This window comes from Aphanomyces invadans (genome assembly GCF_000520115.1).
Source record: "Aphanomyces invadans strain NJM9701 unplaced genomic scaffold supercont1.44, whole genome shotgun sequence".
In the NCBI taxonomy this organism is placed as follows: domain Eukaryota; phylum Oomycota; class Saprolegniomycetes; order Saprolegniales; family Verrucalvaceae; genus Aphanomyces; species Aphanomyces invadans.
The window spans coordinates 488,977-497,956 of NW_008580189.1; the positions used below are offsets into that span (position 1 = coordinate 488,977).

The 8,980-nt window shown below is 55.3% G+C and overlaps 4 protein-coding genes across 6 annotated transcripts; 1 reads left to right on the plus strand and 3 right to left on the minus strand.

The window, feature by feature from the left end:
- Positions 1-663: 663 nt before the first annotated feature.
- Positions 664-2,005, minus strand: H310_12888 (hypothetical protein). The gene has a single exon (XM_008880136.1). The coding sequence runs from the start codon at positions 1,926-1,928 to the stop codon at positions 1,056-1,058; it is 873 nt and encodes a 290-aa protein (XP_008878358.1). The 5' UTR covers positions 1,929-2,005; the 3' UTR covers positions 664-1,055.
- Positions 2,006-2,616: 611 nt separating this feature from the next.
- Positions 2,617-3,448, minus strand: H310_12889 (hypothetical protein). Its single transcript, XM_008880137.1, has one exon. It carries the CDS (start codon positions 3,373-3,375, stop codon positions 2,947-2,949), a length of 429 nt encoding a protein of 142 aa, XP_008878359.1. The 5' UTR covers positions 3,376-3,448; the 3' UTR covers positions 2,617-2,946.
- A 238-nt stretch (positions 3,449-3,686) lies between these two features.
- H310_12890 (hypothetical protein) lies at positions 3,687-5,671 on the plus strand. The gene is made up of 5 exons (XM_008880138.1): positions 3,687-3,847; positions 3,895-3,978; positions 4,027-4,581; positions 5,017-5,110; positions 5,161-5,671. The coding sequence occupies exons 1-5, from the start codon at positions 3,707-3,709 to the stop codon at positions 5,577-5,579; spliced, it is 1,293 nt and encodes a 430-aa protein (XP_008878360.1). The 5' UTR covers positions 3,687-3,706; the 3' UTR covers positions 5,580-5,671.
- Positions 5,672-6,353: 682 nt separating this feature from the next.
- Positions 6,354-7,567, minus strand: H310_12891 (hypothetical protein). 3 transcript variants are annotated; one of them, XM_008880139.1, is made up of 3 exons: positions 7,228-7,567; positions 6,660-7,163; positions 6,354-6,616 (listed from the first exon to the last, which is right to left on the minus strand). In XM_008880139.1, exons 1-2 carry the CDS (start codon positions 7,362-7,364, stop codon positions 6,698-6,700), a joined length of 603 nt encoding a protein of 200 aa, XP_008878361.1. In that variant the 5' UTR covers positions 7,365-7,567; the 3' UTR covers positions 6,354-6,616; positions 6,660-6,697. The 3 variants fall into 3 exon arrangements, with proteins under 3 accessions (XP_008878361.1, XP_008878363.1, XP_008878362.1); XM_008880141.1 differs by having other exon boundaries at positions 6,354-7,163; XM_008880140.1 differs by having other exon boundaries at positions 6,660-7,567.
- Between the last annotated feature and the right edge of the window lie 1,413 nt (positions 7,568-8,980).

Below are 8,980 nucleotides of genomic sequence, written 5' to 3' on the forward strand. Positions count from 1 at the left end.
TAGTTTGAGTCGACGTCCAATCTCAAGATTGGATATCTTCTCGTGCTTCTAAGCCAAAATTTGGTCCATTTCGATGCCTGAAAGCTTGAGACAACTTGGATGCCGTTGCCTATTCATTGACCAAATCCCTCACACCATTGTGTTTCCATATTGAATGAGTATTTTGACATTTAGAATATTTAAAACGCAGTGCGCATACAAGTATATCCGATGCCTCAGACTGGGTAAATTCAACCATACTCCTAAATGCTGGCAAATTCAAGCTCACGGGCTGTATTGCACTGTAGCAATTTACTCCAGAGAAACTTGTAGGAATATCCTTCATGGGAAACAATCGTCGAAGTCTTGGTGTATTCTTTATCGGACATCCATTACGATTTTCTGAAGATTTCAATGTGCGCATATATATTTAAGCATTTCGCGCACTGTAAATGTCTCAAGTACAATGTATCCAAAGCGTCTGACGCATGAAATAGTACACACAAACATAGGCGGTGGTGTAAAGCATTCGTTATCGTCACTTCGTCCTGCCGCGACATGGCATTGCGACGAGCAATGCCAGCAGCAATGGATGGGCTCCCCCTCCACTGATCGAGCTCCGTCTTGGATGAAGCGGTGAACTACCCTTTCCGCGTTGTGGTCGCACTTGCGGGCTCGGCTGTGAATGGAACGAAAAATCGTTTTCCATTCATATTTCCCCTGAAAGATAAATGAATTCTCATCTTCGACATCCACCTCACGTCACGCCAGAATGGAACGACAGTGTGTGCAACACACAGGCAAGTTACAGGGGGGGCGGCGCTTCCCAGCGCAGGACAGCGCTGCTTGCAGACTCGTTCTTGTGACCAAAGATATTCCCGGCCGTCGACACGGCGATGCCGAATCCGTTCGCTCACAAGGGCACGGGGTGCTTCCATTTCCAGCGGAGGCACCAACCGTGCACTCGATGCCAGTGTGAGCCAGTGTGGTAAACAAAACGCAAGTCGAAAAACCCATGAGATGGATCGACGCGGTGGACCTGTGCTAGCTTCGCACGATATGCATACGTGGTGTTGTCAATTCCCGTTACGGGTGTCGGCTGGGGGTGGGAGAGGCTTGAGCTGAGCGTCTTCGCAAATCTGAAAGTCGCGCAGCACCGTCAGTGTGTCTTCGAGGTTGCCGAGGAGGTTGACAAGCGCCTGGGTCGTGTCGGCGGTCGTGCCAAGTTCTTGGACCTTGAGGTCGCTTCCAAACACGAACCGCCGATGCAACGGCAAGTGCAGCACGCGGCCCACCATTTTCTGGACCAGCGCCTCGTTCTCCAAGAGGCGGGGGACAAGGAATCGAATCGAGTCACGGGATATGCGTAGATGCAGCGTCGATTCCGCGTGCAATACAACGTTTGGCGCATACGCCGCGACGTGGAGGCGGTGCAGTTCGATCGCGTACGATTCGAACGTGGTCACGTACAGCATGCACTGCTCAAACAGTTTGTCGCGGCCGACACACCCCATGAACACGAGGTCGTCGGTCGTGATGCTCGTTAAAAAGTCGACGTGGGTGCGGTGCTCGGACCGCGCTGGGTCGACGCAATACCCGTGCGCAAACAGGCGAAAGTATTCCTTGCTCAGGTTGCACTCTGGGTCGAGCGTGTGGAGCGAGGGAGGGACGGCGAGGCGCATGACGTCGACGCGGCCCTCCAACCGCGCAATCTCTGTCCGCAGCGTCTCGATCGTGCACTCGAGCCGATCCGTCGTGTGCTTTTGCTGCGCCCGGTACCGGCGTTGGTTGAGCTTGCTGCGGTTGCGCCGCGTGGCTTGTCGCAGCATCACTTTGTTGGCGGCGGCCGCGCGTTTCGCCATTTCCATCTTGAACACGACGTGGTGCATGTGCATCGCGTGGACAGTCCCGGCCACCATCGGCAGCCGCGGCGTGCTCAGCGTCGCCATCACGATGTGGAATGGCCAGCCAGGTGGCCGAACCCACTTACGGCATCTGGCCAATCGCCGATCACTCGGCTGACGACGAGTCAAAAAATCCCGAGGCTGGTCTGGACTATGTTACCGAAAGTCATGTTGCGTTGCTCGCCGCCGACGTGACGAGATCTCGCCAGCCGTGGGACGAAGCATCGCGGGGACGCTTCGTGTATGAAATATGGACGGTGGGTAGCGCTAGCCGAGGCCGGTGTACCCGTGGAGCGTGGTGGGCAGGCCAGATGTCGGTTTGGACGAGGCGAGCGGACGTTAGCACGATCGCGGTTACCCAACACGGCGAGAACCGCCGCACTGGGTTCAACCGTGCCACCCCCATCCCACACACACACAACAAATTGTACCCCAGCCAGAGCTGAACACTTGACCTGGGCCGCGATCGAAACCACGAGCCGTCGCCGTGCGAGCGGACACTCGGGAACGAACGAGAGGGTGGGGTGGCGACCGAAACCACACGGTTCCGAGAACCGCCAACGCTGGCGGCGGGCTGGACGACGCGCTTGTGGAAACCATTGAAATTCGGCTGGGGGTGGTCCCGTAGACCTACGTGCCAGCACGCCGGGCACACCTAGCGCATTTGAATCCATTCGGCCATACACGCCGCGACAATGCGTTGCAAGCAACTCGAAGGCATTCAAAGCAGCGCCGCCGTCGTCGCCCCAAGAATGATTCCTAGCATATATTGCACATCGATCGTCGTCGCTTCGCTTGTTCAAAACCTGACAAGCAACTCGACCTGGATCGGCACTTTGTTCGACCGTGTCATGGCCACGCTGCGGCTCGAAACATCGGACAGCCACACATTGTCCTAGTCGGTGGCAGGCACAGTGTCGTCAGCTTTGCGTTCGCGGGTGTTGTCGACGGTCCGCGACGAGATTTCGCCGCACGGAAGCGTCCAATCCAGCATACGTAGGCGCGAGTCGTCGTTTGCGATTCGAGCGGCGAAGTCTCTGAAAGCGTCGTCGCACTCCAACTTTTATCTGGTGGGCTCCTGAAGCGCGAACGGAGTTGCATGATCTGTGCATATTGCTTCCGTGGCGCATGACAGGTACGCGTCCATGGCGCGCCGGATCTGTAGACAAGGCGACACGTCAAGCGTCGATGTCGCCAATTGGGTGGCGGGTGCTGCTGCCGCCTTCATACAGCAAAATCCATCAACCACCGTGCGAGCATGCATCACAAACTCGGGAAAACTCCGTCTATGGCTTTGCGCCGCTGCTGTCGGCGCAACGTCGCGGTGTTGGATGCGTTCAAGAGCGTGTCGTCGAGGGGGAAGGCGTGTAGCAGCGAATGCAACAACCACGACGAGGGATGGGCTTCGGAAAGCTCTCCTCCGACGCCAGGAGTGCAGAGTGGAAGGCACACGCTTGTCGGAGGGTCTTGCTGAGCTTCCACAGCGTCCCATTCACTGGGCACGTCGCTGTAATCTTGTCTACCTCTGCTGTTCCCGTACGTGGCGGCATGCGCGGATGCTCGAGTTGCCGCTGAAAACTATACAGCCAATCCGATGTCGGGATGTCCAAGGAATGCAATGGGGATTGGATGCATGACGATGTATTTTAACCAATCCAATTGCTCAACTCCAAGAGTCATAACACGCTGACATGGGGAATATTTTGTCCAATCAACGAGGTCCCACCTGTGAAGAGCCATTTTCATTGGGTATTCCGTGTCGTGTTGTGGATAATAAACCAATGGCATCGTTTTGTGGTTTTCCAAACTTGCCGTCAAGCCCCATGGCGGCCAACGTCGTCGTGCCTGCATGGGGCTGTGTAGCGCCTGTGCTGTGCCGCCTGGACGACGCTGAACTGGTCAAGGTGCAGCGGCCAGCACGAATTGGCTCGGAGGCAGCGACTGAATGGATTCCGCTCTCCAAGGTAGACCACATTCGTGAGGAAGATGCCGCATAACCTCCATTCGCCAGGACATTGCCCCAGTCGCATCATCGGCACGGGTGCCAGGCGACAACTTGTGCTTGCACACTGCGGCAGCTCCTCTTGGCCGAATGGTAAGTCCGTTTTGTTTGTCAAGATGTCCTGACAGTGCCATCGTCCAGGCCGCCACAACGGTTGCTGTCGACGTTGGCGACGTTGTGTTTGCCACACCTGCGTTCGCGGTAGCACTAAGTCGTGGTTTCGTCGCGTCGCACTGCCACATGTGCTTGACCAAACTTCGCGGCCGCGTCGTGCAATGCGCAGACTGCAAAGTGGCACGGTATTGCGATCGGGACTGCATGCGCGCCGACATCGACACCCACACGATCGAGTGTGACGCGCTCGTGCAACTTGCTCCAATACGCAGCAACGACCCCGACGCAGCGGCTGCTGATTTACAGACACGGTTGGTCCTGGCGGTGTTGGCCATGGAAGTGAAAATGCAAAATCCATTCGTGATCCAAGACCTGACCACGTACTCGTTGGCGAAACAGGACGAGGCAGATTACTTAGCGGTAGCCAAGACCCTGCTTGGAGCCATCAAGCGCTCGCCGGCGTGGATGACGTCAGCGCACGTTCTGGACGTTTACCGAGCAGTCCGATTCAATGCCCACCCGATCGTTGTCGACCTGGCCTCGCCGTCCCTCGGGTTGGGTCTGTTTCCCGACGCGGCCAAGGTACTTTCTCAACATTCTCACGCGTCGTGTGTGCAGCCTTTTGGGTCGATATCTGGCTGTGATTGAATGCGTGGCTGGCCAAGCGACGTGTGGCTGTGCCGTCCATTGAAAGCTGGCCTGCCAACCTCGACACCCAGTGTGCTCACGGCGCGCATCTGTGTGGCCCTTTTGTCTGTGCATGGATGGAAATCGACTCTGGTCGTTTTCATTCAGTCGAAGTGGAGGAGGGCGGCGAGGTTAAGTGACTGCGTCTCTGCCGTTTTCGGGCGGACGCACACATTGACCGATCCCCGCTCGTCTGTTCACGATTGCGTGCGTTGCTACCTGGCCTGTCCACGTTGTATGGTTGCACGTGCAGTTGCCGCGTGGGGTTTTGTTGGCCGTCGTGCGTCGACTGTATGCATCGTTGAATGAACGCGCTGGGGCATGTTGTAGATGTTCAATCACTCGTGCGCTCCAACTGCATTCCCTTGCTTTAACATCAAGACGCACGCACTTGAATTCCGCGCCGTGACGCCACTGTTGCCTGGTACGGATGGCTCCCGCCGAGCACGCTGTGCTGACCATGGATTTCGGCAGGCACACTTGTTTCGTACTCGTACCTGGACGTGCTGGGGTATTCTCTTCTCCAGCCAAAGCCATCCCGACAGCGCTGCCTCCAGGAAGCATTCGAGTTTGCGTGCCAGTGCAGTCGCTGCTTCCATGAACCGGACGCTTCCGACCAAACCAACGTCGTCGACGCGTGGCTAGCAGACCTCGACCTTGCGCAACAACGGCACGACTGGACTCGGCTCATCGACCTCTGCCATTCCATCATGACGCACTGGACGGCAACACTCGGCCTCCCGGAGACATACCCACTCATGTACGTGCTTCAAAAGAAGATTGACCTCGCGGCTGCCCACGTCCCACATGCCGCACCACGCGCCCCGTGCTCCGTGCCTGCCGCCGACCACATCTTGCGCGTGTGTGGATTGAATGGACGACCTGCAATATAGCTCAATACACTCGATCTACGACATGCCACTGGTGCGAGTAGAGGTTGCCAATGTTGAATGCACAAGTGCTGGCGAGTCAGCGCTGTCCTGGATGGTGCAACCAGTGTCCACTGGGCTTCAAGTCCGCGAGAAATATGCCATGGCATGTTCTCACTCGATTCGATGGCTATCATCGACGGTGCCGCTTACGAAAGTCGGAGGAATTGTTGCAGGGACTCGCGCACTGGCCAAACATGTCGTGTGGAAGGTGGCTCCCGGACTACACCCGTCTCGAGTTCCGTGGCAAACGTTGGATGAGCCCCACGTGTCGTTGGGACGACTCCTTCGCCGCGCCGGAAGCCTGTCCGCAACATGATTCCCTTGGTGCTGATTAAGAGACCACACTCCGTGGGGGTTCAAACCGGTCGTGACGCCACTTGTTGTGATGCGGCAAGGCAGAACATGGCAGCGTAGGATGCGACGGTGGAAAACGCAGTTGCAAAGGCAGATAGTAGCCTTGGCGTTGACCGGCGTCATGGAATTCGAGTTGGATCGTTTCTTGAGAGAATCATGGCGACCATGACACGGAAAATTGCATCGAGCATGGATGTTAGTAAAGCATTTCCTCCACGACGTCTGTCATTCGACGGGCAGCATCGAGGCAAATGTTGTCACAGGCAGCAACATGTCGTCGCCAATCATGGCAATGACGCTCGCGACGTCCATGCGGGCTGCACAGAGATGCAAACGCTCTAGGAACGAGCATTCCACGACGACGGACGGCGAGGGAAATCTTGAGCGCGCTGATGCAACCTTGATAGTCCAGCGCAATGTGCAAAAACTCACGAGAATCTTGGACGGGCATCAAGGTCTCTGCGTTGTCGAACGCGAGCCCGCATTATTTCCTGCAAACCTATCTTCTTGGAAGGACTGCAAGTCCATCACCGGCGGGGTACGCATGCACTGCCAACTCAGCGTAGGGCCTCGACACGAATGGATTCGCTGCAATTGCGGGATGAGGCCGTCGCCATGGGGCGTTGGCATTGCAACTTAATACCCTTCGACCGGTGGTAGGACACTCAGTGCACGTGGGCAACGTACCTTGGGTACATTTGCATGACAGGTTGGAAGTCGTCGGATCATCGAACATGCAGTCTCCGGCAGCCTGGTGCGTCCCACACAGGTACGGCGAACGTGGTGTCGTTTTTCGCGTTGTCGCACATGTGCATGGGATTCAAACGAGCTAGCTTGACCGCATAGAGAGAGCTGGCCACAAAGTGTACTCGAGTTTTCGTGGACGTGGAGAAATTTGCATGAAAATCAGAGTGCACCGTGTCTGCCCTGGTGGTCGGTCGACCGCGTCCTCGCAGCATTCGTTGAGTGCATCGCTCGTGTTGTCTTGTGGGGAGTGACTCATGCGCATGAGTCGCGTGGGCCACCGCGCTGCATCGTGTGCACGCGGTGTTGATCGATCCCGTAGTGGTCAAGGCGGACTCCATCATGTTCTGCCAATTCTTGCCACGTCGTGTGGCCCCACACCATACGCGGTGGCTAGAGGAGTCCCCTCGCTTGGAGGAAGTCGATGCCGCTTGGCAGTGCGATGGGCTAAGGATGCTGATGACCTCGGACTTGGAGTTCATGGAAGTTGTCGCATGCGTGGTCGACGTACATCTTATCGACGCGAGGGTCCGAGTCGTTCAACACGGCGGCACACTGCTTCGTATGGGTCATCTTGACCGAGTTATACTGAGAGGCACGAACACCTCGTCGCCACTTGTTGTCATAGGCGCGCGCCTGGTGGACCATCGTGCCTTGGACACTTGGCGGTTTGTGATGTCGTTGTGGTATGCTAGACGAGTGGGTATCAAACGACAGTCGACGTCGTCATCTTGTGCTCTCCCTGTTCCTATAGCTTGACCTAGTCCTTCGTCGAACGGATTATCGAAGGTTGCGTCATTGCCATCGCGCGATGGCAGCACGGCAATACATGACTTGAGCCTGTGGGCGACGGTTTCGCGAAATATTTGAAAAAATAGAATCCAAGGGAATTAACCTGCCGAAATATTCGGAAATGTTGTTGGTCATACTCGAGGCGGAAATTCCGTTGAACGTTTAGAGGTGATGTGTGGAAGTGGATCGGGCGGGGGCAGGTCGAACAGGATCAAGATTGCCGTCGACTGGGAACGACGAAAATGGGATGCCAGACGGGGGGCTCGGGAATTGAACAACGTTTTTCGTGTCACGACGATTTGATGCGGAATTTTATCGACGGATTTTTCGATAGCAGATGTGCTCTCTGGAAATTAGCAATACTATATATTGTGCTTTCGAGTCAAATTTCCGGATATCGATTGATTTCTTCAACCAATCTCAAATCTCGCGTAAGGATTTGATTGGCTGATGCATTGCACAGTCAAAGCACAAAGCACTTCTTCACTGTCGACGGAAATGAGCGCGATTGAATCTGCGGTCCACCGGCATGCAAGCCCCAACACGGTGATGCATTGCCTATATGGTTACTTCTTCCTGGAATGACTTCGAAACGAGGAGCCAATCAAACTGCTCAAATTTAGAACTAGCCAATGGGCGAGGTTTGTGATAGGTTCGGTTGGCGTGATTCGATTGACAGTCGTCCGGAAATTCGTATCAAATCAACAATACACTCAGCGTCAACAACTAGGGAACACTGGCATTTTTTGTGATATCTCAGCAACGAATGGGAGTTAGGAGTCGCTGTTTGAATATGTCGTGTGCATTTGCATGTGTGACGCGTGACTCTACCTAGTGGCTCCAAAATTGACAATTTACAACGTGTTTCCATACAACAATCAAGTTCTGCCTTGTGACAATATCATGGAACACTTTGATCGATACAAAGACTCATATTATGAGTGATTGTAACATTCTAGAATGTGTGTAACACACGCCTCTTCATTCTGGGTTGCAGTCACTTTCCATCATGCCACGACAACGCATGACCGAAGAGATGCGTGGCCGCATCATGGGCCTGCGTGAGGCCGGCATGTCAATGAGATCAATCAGCCGCATCACTGGCAAGTCGCCCTCCGTTGTGTCTCGTTGTCTCCGCCGCCGTGGTCGGCAAACAAAACGGCCGGGACGCCCATGTGCGCTGAGCGAGCGCCAAACAAGACAAGTCTTGCGTGCTGCCAGTCGGACCGGCGTCAGTGCCCCACAACTGAACAAGGAATTGAAGCTCGAATGCTCCACGCGTACGACGCAGCGACTTCTGTCAAAATGCGACTTTTTGACGTACGCCAAGATGCAGAAGACTCTGCCCCTTACGCCAGAGCACAAAAGACTGCGCCTGGAGTGGGCCATGGCGCACGCACAAGACGACTGGATGCATGTCATTTTTTCTGACGAGAAAAAATTCAACTTGGACGGCCCCGACGGCTTCAAGA

Excerpts from the sequence above, each read along its gene's own strand:
- H310_12888 (XM_008880136.1), bottom strand. The coding sequence starts at position 1,928 with ATGGCGACGCTGAGCACGCCGCGGCTGCCGATGGTGGCCGGGACTGTC.
- H310_12889 (XM_008880137.1), bottom strand. The coding sequence starts at position 3,375 with ATGGGACGCTGTGGAAGCTCAGCAAGACCCTCCGACAAGCGTGTGCCT.
- H310_12890 (XM_008880138.1), top strand. The coding sequence starts at position 3,707 with ATGGCGGCCAACGTCGTCGTGCCTGCATGGGGCTGTGTAGCGCCTGTG. Across the intron at positions 3,848-3,894 it reads AATGGATTCCGCTCTCCAAG|GACATTGCCCCAGTCGCATC; the intron begins GTAGACCACATT and ends TCCATTCGCCAG. Across the intron at positions 3,979-4,026 it reads CAGCTCCTCTTGGCCGAATG|GCCGCCACAACGGTTGCTGT; the intron begins GTAAGTCCGTTT and ends GCCATCGTCCAG.
- H310_12891 (XM_008880139.1), bottom strand. The coding sequence starts at position 7,364 with ATGGTCCACCAGGCGCGCGCCTATGACAACAAGTGGCGACGAGGTGTT. Across the intron at positions 7,164-7,227 it reads GACCCTCGCGTCGATAAGAT|CCCATCGCACTGCCAAGCGG; the intron begins GTACGTCGACCA and ends CAGCATCCTTAG.